This window comes from Schistocerca gregaria, chromosome 3 (genome assembly GCF_023897955.1).
Source record: "Schistocerca gregaria isolate iqSchGreg1 chromosome 3, iqSchGreg1.2, whole genome shotgun sequence".
Lineage (NCBI taxonomy): Eukaryota > Metazoa > Arthropoda > Insecta > Orthoptera > Acrididae > Schistocerca > Schistocerca gregaria.
The window spans coordinates 848,788,092-848,808,517 of NC_064922.1; the positions used below are offsets into that span (position 1 = coordinate 848,788,092).

At 38.0% G+C, this 20,426-nt stretch overlaps 1 protein-coding gene across 3 annotated transcripts in view; it reads right to left on the reverse strand.

The window, feature by feature from the left end:
* Positions 1 to 1,996: 1,996 nt before the first annotated feature.
* The window catches only part of LOC126354764 (folylpolyglutamate synthase, mitochondrial-like), a 130,778-nt gene continuing 112,348 nt past the window's right edge, over positions 1,997 to 20,426 (reverse strand). For all 3 annotated transcript variants that reach the window (XM_050004654.1, XM_050004657.1, XM_050004656.1), the window contains 2 exons: positions 13,225 to 13,367; positions 1,997 to 10,222 (listed from right to left, as the gene is read on the reverse strand). In XM_050004654.1, the coding sequence (XP_049860611.1) occupies positions 9,984 to 10,222; positions 13,225 to 13,367 (382 nt within the window). In that variant the 3' untranslated portion in view covers positions 1,997 to 9,983. The remainder of the gene's footprint in view (positions 10,223 to 13,224; positions 13,368 to 20,426) is intronic.

A 20,426-nucleotide genomic window follows, 5' to 3' on the forward strand; every position in this document is an offset into this window, starting at 1 on the left:
CGATCCGTAGAACACCAGTTTTCTTTCTCCTGATAACGATGTCCTCCTCAGTAGTCCCTGCCCGGAGATTCGAATGGGGGACTATTTTACCTCCGGAATATTTTACCCAAGAGGACACCATCATCATTTAACCATAAAGTAAAGCTGCATGCCCTCGGGAAAAATTACGGCTGTAGTTTCCCCTTACTTTCAACCGTTCGCAGTACCAGCACAGCGAGGCTGTTTTGGTTAGTGAAACAAGGCCAGATCAGTTCAGTCAGTCATCCCGACTGTTGCCCCTGCAACTACTGAAAAGGCTGCTATCCCTCTTCAGGAATAATTATCCCCTCCAAAAAATAAACACATGAACAGACAAATAGACACAATTTAATTTGTACTTTACTTACTATTTTTTCACTGAAGGTATCTCATGTGCATATGGGTTCGATATTCTGCACAGGATGCTTGCACAATAGGCCTTACTTTTGTTATTTCTCTTTCACGTAATCCTTTTTCTTTTCTACACTCTTTCTTCTCCAGATCTCCTCAGGGTGTGGTTTTGTTGTTGTACATGTAAAAGAATTCTTAGATGTTCTTAGTACCAATATTAACAAGAAGTTCATTGCAATTGCTACCCAAGTGAAGCTAACAAGTTTTGTTTGATGTATGAAACTTAGGAGCAGCATATTATTGTGTGTCATATACCAACTGAGGATACATACTGTTTGAAATCTGCAACAAGCACAAACAAATAAATCAATATTTGATTGATCAACTCTGCTCCTCACTAAGACACCACTTCTGCCTGTAGGCCACATATTCTTGTCCTTCCCTCTTAATATATTCTTCCCATGTGGAAGTTTCTTTCCTTATATTAAAAACAAAGATTCCAAGACTTACCAAGCGGGAAAGCGCTGGTAGATAGGCACAATAAATAAAACACACAAACACACACACAGAATTTCGAGCTTTCGCAACCTGCGGCTGCTTCGTCAGGAAAGAGGGAAGGAAAAGGAAAGATGAAAGGATGTGGGTTTTAAGGGAGAGGGTAAGGAGTCATTCCAATCCCGGGAGCGGAAAGACTTACCTTAGGGGGAAAAAAAGGATAAGTATATACTCGCGCGCGCACACACACACACACACACACACACACACACACACACACACACACACACACACACACATATCCATCCATCCATACATACATACACAGACACAAGCAGACATATTTAGAGGCAAAGAGTATGGGCAGAGATGTAAATCGAGGCGGAAGTGTGGAGGCAAAGATGATGTTGAATGACAGGTGAGGTATGAGTGGCGGGCAACTTGAAATTAGTGGAGATTGAGGCCTGGTGGATAACGAGAAGAGAGGATATACGAAGCAACCGCCAGTTGCGAAAGCTCGAATTTTGTGTGTATGTTTGTGTGTCTATCGAACTGCCAGCGCTTTTGTTTGGTAAGTTACATACTGCCAGCGCTTTTGTTTGGTAAGTTACATACTCTTTGTGTGTGTGTGTGTGTGTGTGTGTGTGTGTGTGTGTGTGTGTATATATATATATATATATATATATTCCACATGGGAATGGTGCGTAGCGTTCCCGCTTCCCACGCCCGGGTTCGGTCCCGGCGGGTTCAGGGATTTTCTCTGCCTCATGATGACTGGATGTTGTGTGATGTCCTTAAGTTAGTTAGGTTTAAGTAGTTCTAAGTTCTAGGGGTCTGATGACCATAGATTTTAAGTCCCTTAGTGCTCAGGGCCATATATATCATCCAGAATTAAATAATCAGAAACTCTCAAGAACACTGCACCTCCCTAATTAACAACAAAAGGAGCTTATTTCGTGAGAATGGGAAGCAAATCATTTCAAATTTAATAAGTTGACCGTTAAGCCATTACAGGTTCTCACGAACACTTGTGGAATTTCCAACTCTGCTCTGAAATGATGTTGTAGACAAATTTAAAAGTATTTTATGGGAGTATTATGCAAGTTAATATTACATGAAATATTAGTGAAAATATCTTTTAATAATGTTTATTTAACATAAAATAGACTATTAAAATGTAACATATAACAAGACTTCTTAGTTTCTATCCCAATTATAAAAAGCTTATAATAATTTTGAAATATTTTTCTCACATAAATATACCAGTTAATCACAGAATACATCTCCTGTCACCTCAAATTTGTCTGTAGAAAATGTCACAGAATATTGCTTTTCCAGATTTGTCTGAGGCACTAATGACACTGCTGGCACCCTCTTCGAGCCACCTTTAGATATGCAGCACCTTCTGTGTGGTAGGAGTTTTCATGTATAGATCCACTGTATATTATTGAACAAATAATAACGAACTAGATCTGTTGTATTGACTGGTTCTCTATGAGACTTCCACATTTAAAAAAAAAAAAAAAAAAAAGACCTACAACTGCAATGTCACATGATTTAACATAGATAAGTACACTTACCACACTAATAATGCCTCACTGTGCGAATAACACATTTACAAAGCAGCCACATGACAAACAACAATAACTCACTTCCCTATAAATGAGTCTTACAACCTTTATAATGAATTACAAAATTACAATACGTCTATTACACGGCCCACGTTCTTAGTGCTATAGATGATGACACATTGATTCTTATCACATTTTCATTTTGATAAAAAGAGTGAACAAATGATCTATGGAACAAACTAATCAATGAGACAGCAAACATGAGACACAAGAAGAGTCTTCTTGCATTCAAAATGGCCTATCATCATCATCATCATCATCATCATCATTTATTGCACATACAGATAAACAGGCCATTTAGGCCAACGGTAGAAGGCAAAATATACAAATACATAAACATAAAGCATAACAAAATGATCAATGCATCCAGTCCACAAATCATGAGTAAATACTCACAGAACAGTAAAATCACAAAAATTGATTACATATACTTGCCCATTTGATTTCAAAGAATTATTTCATTTTTTGTTAGGTGACTGCAATTACTATCTAAATTCCTGATGATATATCAATAAAAGCAACTAGTTTTTGAAAATGTATTGTAATTGGTTAGATAAAAAAATCTACTCAGGAAGTGGCAGCAGGAGAACACATATACAAAGGTATTAAAGTTCAATCCTTTATACGTGTGTTCTCTTGCCACTGTTTGGTGAGCAGACTTTTTATCTATCCAATTGCATTATAAATTCCTAGGGAAATATATGTGAAGAAAATACTGTGTGATGATATCTGCTTCAGTTCCAAGAAGTCTACACATTAGAGTCTGACGCCATAGAATGTATCATGCTTACATAAGAACAGCATAAAATAAAACACACAGATAATTATCCGACAAGTAATACTGATGACAAATGGTATTGTTTGCTACAACTAAGAACCTTTAAGCTTCTACAATTGTTTCACAAGGCACGTATATTTTTTTCCATACAGTGTATGTAATTCTGATGATAAACTGTTGAGCAAATGCATTTATCATTATACATCAGAGTAACAGTTTGAATGAAGAATAAACATTAATAGCATATGAGATAGGAAAGTTCAAGCAGACACTGTTGGAAAAGGGTTGATATAAATTAATATAACTTTCCAACTCTTTTACTTCACACAATTGACTAATTATTTCATCGATTCTGCCACCTCACCATGGGTGTTTTGGCATGAGCATAGTTATATAACCAAAAACCAGTCACCAAGTAGAAATAAATAATGATTTTACCTGTTTTAAGATAATGTTTTGATTATCAGTTACTGAAAGTTCAAATCCAAAGACTGTGTGTTGCTCAAGTATTTCCTCTGGTCACTAACCAACCTTTGTTATCTAACAATACTGTACGACATTACTACCAACTGATAAATACTGTATTTCATTTACCTTTGTTGTGTTCAAACTGTATGTGCTAGAATGAGTGCTGGAGCAGAACAAGATCCTTCTGATAGCACTTATGACTCCTCTTAGGAGAACAAATTCACAGTGCACATTGTCCATAGGAAAATAGCAAGAAAATTGTAGCTAGGAAAGGGGTGGGGGGTGGACATCTGTTTGAATTGTAGAGGAAGAACAAGATTTGCCTGCAGTCAGATGGATGTAAGTTGCAGTAATTATGCAAAGGTGAACACTGCTTAGGACAGGCTAGCACAGAGCTTATTCCCTCTGTCACACTCCTCTTTCTGTAGTAGTTCAGAGTTTATTGTTAAATCAATTTCAGAGTATATGGTGATACATGTGTTCAGAAGTAGATGTAATGTGGAGTTCACATGAAGTTTAGAGATATCTGTTTATACCTATCAATTGATAATGGTCATAGAGAACAAAATCTGTTGTTTATGTTAAGCCACACACAGAATGTCCCAGGAGGAATGGTCATTGTTCAAGAACATGAAACGAACGATTATTCAAAGTGCAAAAGCCTAGTAAACACTGACTTTAAAATGCATACCTTAAGAGCTATGATCACTTGTCTTTCACATTAGCAGAGATGAACATCTCTTCTACTGAATAAGTGCCCATAAGTCTTAAGGTATGCACTTTAGAGCCCATGTCTACTGGACTTTTTTTTACTTCGATGATCTCCCCTCTCATATCCTGAAGTACTGACATTTCCTCTTCGTACACCCTGTAGACATCTGTCTAATAACTGAACTCTAATAAAGAATGTCTGCACAAAAATGTGACTGCAGTTACACAAGTGAAGGACATAAAAAGAAGTAGTAGCTAAGAAGACGACCATCGTAAACGAATTTGGCGGCGACCTGGGGAGAGGTCCCATTCTTACAATATTCTGGAGAGCCACAGCGGTGTTACTCCTGGTGTCAAGGTGTGGGAAGCCAATGCGTATCACTTCAGGTCATGGCTGGTAATGATTGTGGAAACTCTGATGGAGACCATAGATTACTGGTGGGATAATGGAAAATGAATCAGTGTGTGAAAAATAGGAAACAAAAGAAAATGGTGATGATACAGGATTAGAAACTGAAGGAGAGAAAGTGCTGAGAAGTATGGAGAATTAATCACACAAAAATTTCCAAAAGAAGTTTTCTGCAATGTAGAAAAAGAATGGAGTTTATTGAAAGAGACTACTCGAAGCAACACAAAATGTATGTGGTAGAACATCTGGAAAGGAAAACTTAAGACAGGCAAGTTGGTGGGATGATACCACAATCCAAGCAGTTAAAAGAAAAAACTGGAGCATGGAGAAAGTGGTGGAAAATTAAAAATGACAAGGACCATAAAAGATATATAGAGAAAAAGAAGACGTACAAAGAAATAGTGGAAACAGCAAGGAAAAAGGCAAAGAAAGAGTTTACAAAAAAATTGAAGAAGATGTAAACAGCAATAAGAAAATGTTCTATAAAATGATGAAAAGTAAAAGGAAGGCTTCTGAAGTACCAGTAAAGATGGAATCAGAGGATGGTACTGCAATTGAAGATCCGGGGAATATAACAGATCTCTGGAGAGAACCTTTTAAGAAACTGTTAAACGCTGAGAAGCAGGTACACGAGGAAACAACAAATAGTGGTGAAATTGAGAGAAGTTGGGAAGCGGAAGTAGGACAAATTACTCGGGATAAAATGCAAATAGCTGTGAAAAAGATGAATGGGGGAAAAGCCCCAGGATCTGATCAAGTATCAGTGGACAAGATAAGAGCAGCAGGTCCAATGGTAATGCAGTGGCTGCAAAGAGTACTGCCAGGTGACGATTGGCAAACAGGAGACATGTTCCCATCTTCAAAAAAGGCAATAAAAGACTATGTAAAAACTACAGAGGAATAACCCTAGTGAGTCATACAGCCAATATTTTTCAAAGAATTTTACTAAATTGAATAAGTGAAAAGATAGAAAAGGACCTGAGTGAAGAACAGCATGGGTTTAGGATAGGAAGAAGCATGATCTACCTGATATTTTCTATCCGTCAACTGATGAAAAAAGTTGGGAGTATAAAAAAAGGGTGATAATGGTTTTTATAGACACAGAAAAGGTGTATGAATCAGTTAACAGGGAAAGACTCTGGGAAGAAATGAATAAGATAGGTGAAGAAGATAGATACATTAAAGACAATATACAGAGGACACAACTGTAGAATTAGAACATCACTGGGGAACTCTGAATACTTCTAAATAAGACAAGGACTTAAACAAGGAAGTATTCTATCCCCTGCACTTTTTAGTGTTGTGATGAATGGAATGAATAGGGCAGTTAAAGATATAGTAACAGAAAAAGGCAAGTAGATGATTTTTGCAGACGGCATGGTGATATGGGGTGATAAAAGAGGTAGATGTACAGTTACAAGTTGATGTGTGGAAGGTAATAATGAAAAGATATGGATTAAAAATAAGATAAGAGTGAAGTAATGGTATTTGGAAGAGACAAAGGGATAAACAGGAATATTACTTTGAATGGAGAACCCCCCAAAGTGGTAGACAGTTTCACTTATTTAGGGAGTGAAATGTCTAGTGATGGAAAAATAACCAACGAAATTAATGGGAGGTTACGGAAGGGAGGCAATTTCTACTGTCGGCCGCTGTGGTTGAGAGGTTCTAGGCGCTTCGGTCCGGAACCGCGCTACTGCTATGGTCACAGGGTTGAATCCTGCCTTGGGCATGGATGTGTGTGATGTCCTTAGGTTCGTTAGGTTTAAGTAGTTCTAAGTCTACGGGACAGATGACCTCAGATGTTAAGTCCCATAGTGCTCAGAGCCAGTTTCTACTAAACAATGAAACACCTGATTTGGAATAAGGAAGTTTCAGAAAAAGCAGAACTCCTTATGTATAATAGTTATTATTTCCCCATTGTCACCTATGGAGGAGAAACCTGGACAATGACAGAAAGGGACTAAAGCAGACTGCAAGCAGGGGAAATGAAATTTCTCAGGGCAGTTAAGGGAAAAAACAAGTATGGCCAGAGTAAGGAATGTAAATATTAGAAAGGACCATAAACAAGAAAGTATGAGAAAAAAGAGATTAAGATGGCACACGCATATTAACAGGATTTGTGGGCAGAGACTTCCCAAAATTATGGAAGAACTAAAGATGGGTGGAAAAAGACCAAGAACACAGTGGAAAAAGGGAATGAGAATATCTGTGGAAAGGAGAGGTGTGACCTGACAGCAAGTGGAGGAAGAAACATGGTTGGGGGACTGAGCCAAATGGAGAGGACTCGTCAGCACCCAGACCCGGCAGTAGCTGGATAAAAACAAACAACAGGTATCCAGGATGTCAAGCACCAGTTCACCAACTGAGAGGCAGCTTTGCACAGGAGAGAATACAACGGCATTACAACACCCTTCCCAATTGAATCAGTGCATTCATCCAGGCCAGAAGGGGTGCAATGTCATATTGATAAGTAGGCTCATGCTGACAAGTTCTTAGTAAACTAGAATTGATTTTATAATCACTGAAATAAAATCACATATCCTCTCAAGCCACAGAGTTATTTCTTTTCCTCCTCCCCTTCTGGTTGATTCACTTCTTTCGTCAGGTAGGATGCAACTAAGTTAAAAGGGGACAGAATAGGAAGGGAAATCCCCTTACTGCCGACTGATACACATGAGAACTACCTCAGTTTTCACAACTGCTAAGTTGTTTCCTTATGGAGGATTAGAAAGGAATGCTAGAATTACTCAAACCCTAGGATGAAAAGGCGCTACCGTCTGTGACGTTGAGACGAGACAGTTGAGAGGAAGGTATCAGAGATTTGGATAACATTGAAGACAATGTTGTTTTTGTCCGAGTTAACCACGCACAACTCAAGACATGCCCTCATGGCTTCAATTCTGCCAAAACCATTTTCCTACTTTTCATACATCACAGACGCTCCTATACAGTAGAGCTCTGCTGGATTAGCAACTGCTGAAGAAAGCATATTGTGGAGAAGTGGCTTACTGTTAGACACAGCCAATGCATTGTTTCCAGTATGTATCTTTCAGTCTGCAGTCAATTGGGTGCTAGGTATGTTTTCTCTCTTACATAATGCAAATGATTTTGCTTAATAACGACAAGCCTTTAATTAGCACTTTTTGCCTTCTTTACTGATCTGAAAAAGATTGCTAACAATTGAAACTGGTTATTAGGCTTATAGTAGTCATTGTTATGATTAATAATTAAAATTATTATAAAATAAATAAAGGATATACCAAGGAGTGTGTTACACAACAATATTGAAGACAGCACGACCAATTGACAAAGTAGAGACCATGAACACTAAGGTGTACCACAGGACTTAAGTATTTTACACCCTCTAGGTGCTGAAGGTCTACTGAAAACCAAAGCAAACGTGAAAGTAATTCCAAGGGATTACAGTACAATGCAATCAAATTTTGGACTACAATGAAGTCATTTAAAAGACAAGTAGTGACAAAGAAAGAATAAATATAGGAGTCTGTGTGTAAGGCATACAATATGCTCCACAGATAAATTTTAAGAAGAGAGTTTTTGAAGAAAAAGTTAGTATTTTTAATCTTAGTAAATAAAACCTGTCTGTTTCATTACTTTTGTCTCAATCTTGTGCTGCAGGACACAACAATATACAGACTGATACTATAAATTCTCTTTTAAGAAATGTGTTTACTAAAGTTAGATATACATTCTGAATGTTCACAATGTAAATGTTCACAATCTAAATGTTCACTGGAGAAATGATAGTTTTATGGATCATGAAAGTCTTTAACAAATGCTGTTAAAAGAGAAAATGGCTACACAACATGAGCAAATTATTCTATTTGTTCTGGAATGAATACTGATTCCTTTCAGTGTTTTAACTTGAGGGTATACAAGTCTTTAAGACAGCGTAACAATAATCCCAAAATTGTATTCTAAATTCTTAACCTGGAACCAAAAATAAGTCAGGCATCAGAGGGCCATCGTTTAGTATTAATAATATAAGTGACATCCTGGACAAGAAATAAGAGCTCTTATATTGCTTTTTAGTGTATTTACAGGACATGGAAAAATATTTTGAAAAAGGAAAAAACAGCAGAAAAATCTATGATGACTTGCACAGAATTTGGATTTTTGTAACAATGACCCTTATTTTAACTGCTGATAAAATGGAGACAATGCACATAATGTAGTTACAGTATGTGAAATAATGAAGATGAAAGGCAACCCAAATTTCTCAATACTGAGTTAGATTCAGCTTTCTCGAAAGTTTCCCGAAAATATTTTGCAGAAAAGTTATGTAATGCATATAAAATGTTTGAGAACATCCTTATTTTAATGTAAATAATGAATTCAGGATGTAAGCTTAAAATCTGAATGAGAATGGTACAGAGTGGCTAGACAATAACGGTGGAGGATGAATGTAAATTATAATCACCACCATAATAAAGTATTGTGAGAAAAAAGTTACCCTCAAAATATTTTGTGCCTGCACCTTCCCATCTCACTTGGAAAACAAGTATAATATCACAAACACTGAAGCACATTTTTTTCTGTCAGTGGACTTCATACTCTTTAATACATTTCTGTAAACACTTCTTCTGTCCAGAAATAATGTGTTGTACATTAAATTTTTTACCTGAATTCCTTTTTGGCACACTTTTCACCTCTCCAAGAACATGTAACAAGATAAAATAGTTTATATGCTGGAACTTGAGGTTAACTTATTTTGAATAGTTTAAACACAAGAACATGAAGTACATACAGAACGAGAGTACAAACACTGAAACTGCAAACTCACAAATCAAATTAACTTTCACTTTTAGAAGTATTTACAATGTCTTCTCATTTCATCGAAACCTTTATCACGAGCCCTCATCTACTTAAACACAACACAAATGGAATGTTTTTATTTTCAGCAGCAAGGCAAATGTTATCAACACGGGCCTATCAGAGACAACATTTCTGTCAGAAGCATAACCTGCAGTATTCCATACTACGAGTTCTTGAAAATAACCGTATCAAGATATGCCTGCATGATCCACTGCATTGTACAAAGCTTTATCCTCTTCTGAGTATACACATACAGCCTCCTACTTCCTCAGATGCCATTATGTCACTGGCGGGACTGCAGCAGCTGCTCCTCTGGGTCCAGTAGGCTGAGTGCAGCCCCTACCAGGTGCAGGGATCCCGTGACCAGCACGTGGCACGGACCCAGAGTCCTCACGTGGGACAGCGCGTCCTGCATGCAGTCCAGCCGGCACACACCTGTCGTGCACAGTGAGAGCCACGCCTCGCAGTTGTGATCGCAGCGCTCCAGTTGCTGTGCCAGTGTAGTCATCAAATTAGCTTGGTCTAAAACAAGGAAACGACAGTCAGAAGCTGATGCATAAGGTAGAGTTCACTGAAAATACAATTGGATCCCAAATGGGGACATTTATGCACTGAGCAGTAAAATGAAATTTTCTGAAGGGTAAAAACTGGACAGGTTTGATTGTGGTTGAGTCAAGAAATACTGCTACTGCTGTTAGAATAGTATTTATCACATCAAGATCATCTAATTGCTACAATATACACCTTACCAGATTTGACAATTTGTTGCCATCTCCAGTTGTGATAGTTAACCCACAAACAACTTCATCATTACGAGCAAAAACTCAAGTTACATGCATTCTGAACATTGTGAAATGGCATAAAAGATGTCAATAAATTATACATTGTGTTGTTAAATGGTACAAATAGATATGATGTATAATTCATTGACATATTTTGTGCCATTTTATGAGATTCAGAATGCATATAACTTGAGTGTACACAATATGGCAAAGCTGTTTGTGGATTAATTATCACTCCTGAAGATGGGAATATACAGCAGAAACCGATGATACGAATATTGTAATACTTAGACTGTCCTGATGTATCAAATTACTATATAAACAATGATCTACTTTTTTTCTAAATGCGAGCATTAATCCACGAAGTGATGTTATGAAAGCTTCAGTTTGTAAATATATTCCTGATGTGGACCCATAATACATTTCAACCTTCATATCATGTATCTGCAACAATACAAACGGAGACACAAATGCTTAAGTTCTTATTAAAATGCCTACTTCGCCCACAATGGACCACAAACTGTCCGCATATAAACAAAAACTGACAGCATAACATCACAGTATATCTAATGCCAAAAGGATGGCAGTGTTTTGAACAGGACGCAAGATAATGCTCAGCTGAAAGTCTTCAGACTACTCACAGTCCAACAATCAAGTGATTTAGAAACAGTAAGTAAGTTTGCACTCTTTAACTTAAGGCATAGACGAAGCAAATATCTCAAGTGAGAAGACTGGTATGGAGGTAGTGCATGAGCAATTATCCTCACTGTAGGCAGTGAGCTCTCTTTACTGAGTCATTGTAGGTAGCACCTTCGATGGACCAAAAACTACTTCGTCATTCATTCTGGCATACATACAACCCAAAGACAGAATCTTTACTCAACCCACAGCCCAAAACATTATTTTAAGATAACCACTATACAGAACTGGTGCAATCTTTCTAAAGTGCTACGTGGAGGGTTTTCTGTTAGTCTTTACTTGAGGAAAAGTTAATTTCCTGTGCCTGAAGTGAGCCAGGAATGTCATTTTATGGAAGATTAGTGTAACACAAAAGAGTGAGATGGTGTCAAAACTGCTGCAGTTTTCCTCGTGAAGGAAGGAAGGAAAGACAGAAGAAAGGGAATTGGGGGTTTAATTTTTTGTCAGTTACAGGTGGAGCACAAGTTCAGGGAGGACAGGAATAGGTGAGGAAATTGGCTGTACAATTTTTCAAATAAACCCTTCCAGCACACAATTCAGTGAAACAATGGAAGATCTAAAGAAATATCTCTATTTACAATCAATGATATGAAATAAACGCCTAAGTGTGAATTTCAGTCAGCAGTGACCACCTTCAAATCTGAATACAAGCACAAAGCAACGAGATGAAACATGGATATGCCAGCATAATCATGTAAGGTAACAACATATGCACAGTGCGATGATGATAAAAATCATGTGTGTTCTAGGACTGTTACAAGCATACGAGATCTGTTCGAAAAATTCCTGAACTTTACCTGCAAAATTTTCTATGCTTACCTTTTACTTTTTGTGCACTGTTTCCTTCGAAATACTCTCTTTGACAATTGATACTCTGCTCCCAATGCTGTTTCCACTTCTGGAAGCAGTATCAGTATGCCTATTGCTTTATCTCATTTGTTGCTGCAAATCTTCATCCTTTCAACAGGGTTTTCCAACTCTGGAAATAAAAAAGTCCACCGGGGCCAGGGCTGGAGAGTACGGAGGATGAGGCAGCACAGTGATTTCATGTTTTGTGCAATAATCATGCATGACTCACGAGCCATGAGACGAACTTGGCGGTAACGTGATGTATTCCATGATACTGTGTCAGGATTTCATGAATGATCCAACTGAAATGTTACATTCTTCTGTAATCTCTCGGACAGTCATTCTTTGATTGGCCCACACAATTTTGTTGATGTTCCTGATATGAATGTCATCAGTAGACGTCAAAGGGCATCCTGAATGAGGGTCATCTTTAACTTTAGTCCGACCATTTCCAAACCATGTGAACCATTCGTAACACCGAGTACAGCTTAAGCACTCTTCACCGTATGCTTCCTCTGTCATTTGGTGTGTCTCTGTAAAGGTTTTCTTGAGTTTTGTGCAGAGTTTAATGCAGATGTGTTGCTGCTCTAACTCTGCCATCTCGAAATTCGCAAACTGTGTAACGCAACATTCACTCAATACAGCAGTGAACAATAACTAACAGACATACAACAATGAAACTTTTGACAGTTACACATTAAATACAGGTGTGTGCAGGTATGCCATTCACATTCTGCTCCAACACACCACTGATACAAAATTACGAATGTGTCAGAATTTTTTGAACAGACCTCGTACATTACAGAGGCTACCTGCAATTCTAAAATGTTACTTAGTTAAATGTGTCATAGATCATTTGAACGATTCTTTTATCAAAATGATATTGAACATGTTAGTTTACAGGATACATACACATGATTAGTATTAACATCAATGAACACATTATTTGTAGTTCTTGTCGGGCAACTGGATACTAGTTTAAAAGTCAATGGAATAGAAAGTGTTCTCCAGTAGAAATGATTTTAACACTTGTTTCGCACTCTGTCAGACATGTTATGTTAATGGGCAAATGCACAGAAGTGAGAATGTGCTGTAAAATCTTCAGTGTACACAATGATCAATATTTTTACAATACTAGAACAGTGACTTAGACACTTCCATGATTTAACACATTTATGCGCCTCAGCAACTAACCTGATGATGAATCTACTGTTTTGCAGACAAGATTGGGGCAGAATATACACAAATCAAAGTTGCACTCTGTTAATGGTGCCAACAGTTGCCCTGCATCTCTATCACCAGTTGCATTGAAAATTAGAACCCGTTTTGATGCATCACTGAAACAAAGAATTAGTTTTTAGAAAATCTGACAGTAACAGACTGGGAACAGAATTACATTAACTGTAGCACAATAAATAAATGACATACAATAGTGACAAGTGGACAGTACTAACTGAATTAAAGGCAAATTAAACGACCAAGTGGGTTGGGAAATGGCAGATAGAAAGGGAGAAAATTATATAGTGTCAAGCTGTTTTCTGGAGATCAGTTCACAGAAATGAAATTAGAAATTTTAGTCACTCAACCCCAGCATAGTTGCTGATCTACTTTCGGAAGCCAAGGCATCATTTTTGTGGTTACACTTGTCAGCTACAGAAACACCAAAATTTCAACAGAATTCTAAAATCTAAATAGCACTAAAATTTCATACTGTGCATGAATCTGCTTTACCGTGCTGATACAATAACACAACAGGCAAAAAAGAGCTTTGGAATGAAGTGCCTTGAGAGAACAGATGGACACATAATGTGGTATAACATGCTGATAAAATTTAACTTATTTTCATTGGAAGCACGCCTTAGTAAACTATCTCCTTACTTCAATTTAGTAACTTCCCATTCCAGTGTGAAAATAACAGTGGCATTCTTATTTTCATTGAAAAACTATATTAAACTAGAGTACACAATTAAGGAAAATCTATAAAGCATCTGTCGAAACAAGAACAAGACAAAAATTAACACACACCTAAAGGATTTCAAGCTTGTAGAAATCACAAATGGTAAAGATAGAAAACAGATGAAAACAAGGTTATGATTATGATGAATTTTGCAGGTGGTTCATTAACAACAACAAGAAGGAAAGGATAGGTTGCTACTTGCCACATAGAGGAGGCACTGAGTAGCAGACAGACACAATGAAAAAGAATCCTTGAAATGTTCAGTTTTCAAACTACATCCCCCATGAGAAGTAAAAAACACACATCCACACAAGCACAACTCTCTCTCTCTCTCTCTCTCTCTCTCTCTCTCTCTCTCTCTCTCACACACACACACACACACACACACACACACATATTGCTATTGTCATCTCCAGGTGCTAAGGCACGACTGCAACTGTATCTGAGGTGAGCAGCAACCTTGCTGTGGTAGGTGGCACAGCCTCACCTATCAACCCTATCCTATCCCACCATATCCCTGCATGCTCCCACAGGCACCACTATCATCTCCCCCACCTCCCACCCTATTATCCTTCCTCCTTCCCACCACACACCTCTTCCATGCCTCCACTACCAACAACAACTAGATTAGTGCTGACTTCAGTCACAGTTGCTTTGGGCCTTAGCGCCTATAGACTGTGGCCACGTGAGTGTGAGAGTTGTGCTTGTGTGAAGGTGGGTGTGTTTCCTACCTCTGATGAAGGACGTAATCTAAAAGCTAAACATTTCTAGCATTCTTTTTCATTGTGCTTGTCTGCTACTCAATGATTAGTAGCAACCTATCCTTTTCATATTGTTATTCCCATATGAACTTTCCATAGGTGGTTCAATGCTAGAGAATACTAAATCTCCTTCGTTCCTTTATCATTTAAAATAAATGCGTGGGCAATTCTGTGGGTAGGAAAATATAGGGTTCTTTGGCAATGTACCACTCTTGAGTTTATCTGTATCATGATGAGGATAGTATGCATGATCTTGTGTTTACACTTGGTTATGCATGAACATCTATCAACTTAACAATGACAACAGCAATATGATGCAAACAGTTTCTAAGTAATGTAAATTAAGTTCGTCACTTATTAATATACTGTTTTCTGGACGCATCACTTCTGTACAGTGGCTATCATAGAAAGAAGATTCTATGGGGAGGGGGTTGAGTCAATGCAAACATTAAAACAGAAGTAGATTAACACTGTGTTTTGGGCTGGAGCTTGAATCTTTTGCACCCAAGAGTTCTACTGATTGAGCTATCCAAGTATGATTCACAACCTGCCCTTACAGCCTTAGTTCCATCAGTGTCCAGAGATGACAGTGGCCGTGTGTGTGTGTGTGTGTGTGTGTGTGTGTGTGTGTGTGTGCCCCTCGAGAGAATAATAATTCTCAAAGATAGGATACAGAAAACAAATGACTTAGCCATGGTCTAGGAGATTTTTTCCTGAAAATGTTTTCACTTCACAGCAAAGTGTGCACTGTTTGAGACACAGCTTGCACACAGTTCCAATCTTCTACTGTCTTGATTCATACCTTCACTCACACCCATATTCCAAAAAATCCTTCTTTCTAAGACTGACACAATGAGCAGAACTTGTGCATCCATAAAACAATGTGTAAACAAATGATGAACTTAATTCGTATTTCCTAGGAAATGTGTGTATCATATTATTGTTATCATTATTATGTTAGCTTTTCATACTTGTAGAAAGTTGTAAAACTGTTAGCTTTCAGGGTCGCAGGTTGCTTCACACACAGGAGAGGAAAGGGTAGGATGAAGAGGGATAGTAATGCTCAAGGCCACAAGACAAATCACCCAGGATCCCGATGATGATGACGACGACATTTTCAAGGCACTCAATGGCACAGTTATCAGCATCCTTGCAGAATATGAGATAAATGCTTAGTGAGAATAAAGTCTTTCCTCAAAAGCAATCTTCTTGGTATAATTGTCCATTGGACATGCCAAGAAACTTCAAGACTCTGGTAATGGCAAAAGATGCTTACTAATATATTACAATGGATAGTAAATATCATGCACGAGAGTGTGAATGTGTATCTGTTGATTTATTCCCTATCCTAACAGTTAGGATATAATCATACTCCATAAAATGACAATTAGCAGAAAAAAATGCTGCAAGTTATTTCCTGGGTACAAATGTCTTGCTGACTACTAATAAAAACTGAGAAAGATCCAGGTACTCAGAGAACAAGTAAATTTTGTATAAGTTAAATACCAGGCTATTACAAGGGCTTCAATAAAAGCCTGAAACTCAGTTAATAATGTATATCAAAAGAGAAATCAACAAACAGACAATCAAAATTGTAAAACTCTGATTCACATAATCACAGCTAGTTTGGTTACTGAAAAAGAAAGAGTGAGCCAGTCACTCAGAGATACATTAGCTTACCCAATTGGGACAGAACTCCATACAACACAAAAAACCTTAAACATTATTTTCCACACCTGTCTCATTGTTATTTAAACAGTAGACAAATTGTTATCAAGAAAACTGCAGCCTTCTTGGCAGATTACAAAATGCGATCAAGTAAGCTGTGGCATACCGACAGCAGTATACAACAAGCACTGCACTCCGGTGGTTTTTCCTGCCAGAGGTAATGCATGTATGAAAGAGGACTGTGCCCTATTTGCAGTTGTTTCCAAGTCACTTCTTTCCATTTGTGTGGCTGGAACAATGTTCACCATGGCAAAACTTCAGGCCTCACCTGGCCTTAATTTGTTATTTTATATCTGTAAGCACACTTTCTCCCACCATGGCTACTGAGTCAACTGCCATTAAGGGATCCTGGTTGCAAACTCTAGATTTTAAATTTGTCCACATTTTCAATCAACTACCATTTGGTGAACAGTGCGTCTTCTAGTTACATTATGTGTATTTTCAATTCTGAGAAGACGTTAATTAAATGTCAAATTTCAAAAGATACAAATAATTATCTAATTCCAACACAGATCATGACATTATACTTTAAAAGCACACTTGAGGCTTTTCCCTGCATCATTTCACCATTTAATTTTAGCTACACATGATAATCCTTTTGTTTTCATCCAAGTTTACCACATTTTCAAAATCTTTCACCAATTGCCAAAAGTAATAACATTTTAAGAAACTAGCAAACTGTTTTAGAAATCTGATTACTGTCTGTATAGCAAGCCTGTCAGGGTGTTTCAAACATACTTTTATGATCTTTGGGCACAAGCTCCTTACATCAAAACGAGAAAAAAATTTCATATAAACCCATATCCAAAAATCCTGAATGTCAGAGTTATTAACGAGAGTTGACTTTCATCACCTTCCACGGAAATTTCTTTACATTCGTCTGTCTTCAATGTGTCCATTGTGCACCTGTAATAGTGAGTTAACTGCCTTTGGTGTTGTGTACTGTTGCACTGCCGAGACAGGACCTGTAGCATCACAGACTATGGATCAAGGAATACAGTGCGTTGCTCATACACCTGACTGGGAAGTTCTATGGGCTGCTGAAGAAGAGTCAAGTATTAGTGCGAGAAAAATAGTGCTAGCATATGCTACATCTCCCAGTTCAGCACGGAGAATACTTCAGGAGCATCTCACGTATCCGTGTGGCCTGCAACATATGCAGGGCCTTCAGCCTGGGAATAAACAAATTTCCAAACCAACACATGTGGACCAATTGCAATCCTCATGCTACAGTACAGGTTAGACATCAACATCGTTAAAGATTAATGTGTGGGGTAGAACTGCAGGTGACTGGTAAGGTCACATGTTTTCCCAGCACTTCTTATAGAACTTTTCTCTGGGGACAACTTAAACAACTGGTCTATGTGGCACACAACAAAGATACAGAAACTTAATGACATCTCACGGAAGTTGCAGTATCAGCCCTTATCGGGTCAGCCGCACTTACTAATATGTTCGCCACGAGTTCCACCACCGCATTTCCTACAGCCACCCCCGTGGCACGAGGATGCTGACACACACAATTGTGCCACTGATGAGGAGATGCAAGTGTCCCTTCTTTGAAGCTTCGGCAACAGGTGTACTCGAGTCTGAACATTCATGCACTGTGCCCATTTTGTGTGTTTGCCAGTCGAATAACATTTACAGACTTTCATAGTGACCGCAGCTTGATATCTTCTGAATAGACATTGCATTGAAAGAGTGACAGTTTTATTAATATTTTTATCCGTGTATATTTCTACATTCAAATCTACTGTTCACAACTGACGCTGCAAATACAGCAACAAAATTATGCATTATTTTTTCTATTTGATATTAGACATAGCATAAATTAATATCCAAATTCTTTGATCATGAATGGCATCCACATGCAACAAGATATTTGTCAATTTACACAGTAGTATGTCACGTAAAAGGTTAAACTTCTCCAAATTTTCACTCAAAAAGAATATCTTATCACTAAAGAAGAAGTGGACTGTGGCAAGAAGAAAGACTGCAGCCCTACTGAGAGCTGGCTTGGTCACCTGACTACGTACAGTGCCATCCATTTAAAGCAGGGCATGTTGTTACAAGGCTGCTGCTAATAACATTAACTTTACTGGCTTTGCTTTCACCTTTATTAGGTTGGTTACAAAATAGATAACAAAGAGATAAATATTGATTTAATTAATATACAACATGTGTATATGAATTTATTTATTATGTTATGATTTACAACATTTAGAGTGATACTTACCATATGAACACTGGTAACAGAAATTGTTCTTGCACCTTGAACATTGTATGGACAATTTCTAATAAAATGAAGGGGAGAACATATGTCATCAACATTCCACAATATTGGTTTCCCTATCTTAATTTTGCAGCAAAAAAAGCAGAATCTAATGAAGTCAATGGTCTTTTGTCGCACACACAGTTAATTTCTTGGAGGGGGGGAGGCCAGTATGACACTATACAAACTGAAATATCTAACCACTGCTAATCGTGTGTCTGTTTTAATGGATTGTACAAGAACTTCTCTTGTCCAATTTTGGAGGATGGTCTCTCCTGTATGAAGACACATCAGTGTGAATAGCTTTAGTGAGAGACAGCTGGCTCCTAAAGTTACATCACTATTCAGTCTGTTCTCTGATCTCAATCCCTGAACAACCTGTTGTTAGAGAAACTGTTCTCTTCGTGAAAGATTTTTTTTAAAAAATGTGCCAGAATGAACAATTTATTATGTATAAAAGAGATGATACAGTTCAATAAAAAAGGCAAACTACAGTAGATCTATACAAAAACATGAGGCACCAGAATTATGATGGATAGTGTCACAGGTGCCAGTGCACCACCTGTAAGGAGAATGAGTGTATGCTGTCACTGCCTCCTCTCATTTCTTGAGCATAAACACAACAATGCTACCACTCAAGTCTGCTTTTCCGAGTAATAGGTACACTACGTGATCAAAAGTATCCGGACACCTGGCTGAAAATGACTTACAAGTTCGTGGCATCTTCCACCGGTAATGGTGGAATTCAATACGGTGTTGACCCACCCTTAGCCTTGATGACATCTGCCACTCTCGCAGGCATACATTCAATCAGGTGCTGGAAGGTTTCTTGGGGAATGGCAGCCCATTCTTCAAAGAGTGCTGCACTGAGGAGAGGTATCGATATTGATCAGTGAGGCATGGCACGAAGTCGATGTTCCAAAACATCCCGAAAGTTTTCTATAGGATTCAGATTAGGACTCTGTGCAGGTCAGTCCATTACAAGGACGTTATTGTCGTGTAACCACTCCGCCACAGGCCGTGTATTAGGAACAGCTGCTCGATCATGTTGAGAGATGCAATTTCGATCCCCAAATTGCTCTTCAACAGTGGGAACCAAGAAGGTGCTTAAAACATCAATGTAGGCCTGTGCTGTGATAGTGCCATGCAAAACAACGGGTGCATGCCCCCTCCATGAAAAACACGACCACACAATAACACTACCGCCTCTGAACTTTGTAACATTACGTTGGTTTCTGCCAGAAGGTGACTAGCTCCACTGTATGTTGTTCTTGGTGTACTCACTTTTAATTCATGTGATGGCAGATTAATCTGATCACTAGATCCCTCACATACTGCTGAAGAACCAGTATCAGATGTAAATTTTAGAGACACTCCTATGTGTGTAAGCTGTTGCTTTCCTGCTGTTCATGAATGCTTTCTCTTCAAAATGAGCACCACACAGGTGTCTGTTGTGCAACTATTCTGGGTTCATATCCAGCAGTCTGACACAGCCTGTAATGACAACTGTCTACCAGAAAAATCAAAATATAGTTTAAATTTCATTAATAACTTTAAAAGCTCAAGCAGTGTTAGCTTCATGAAAAGAAATCTTTATCATGAATTTTCTAAGAGTTCTTTATTTTCAAGCCTTATTGTACTAATTTGAATACTTTGATTCCCAGATCATTACATAATT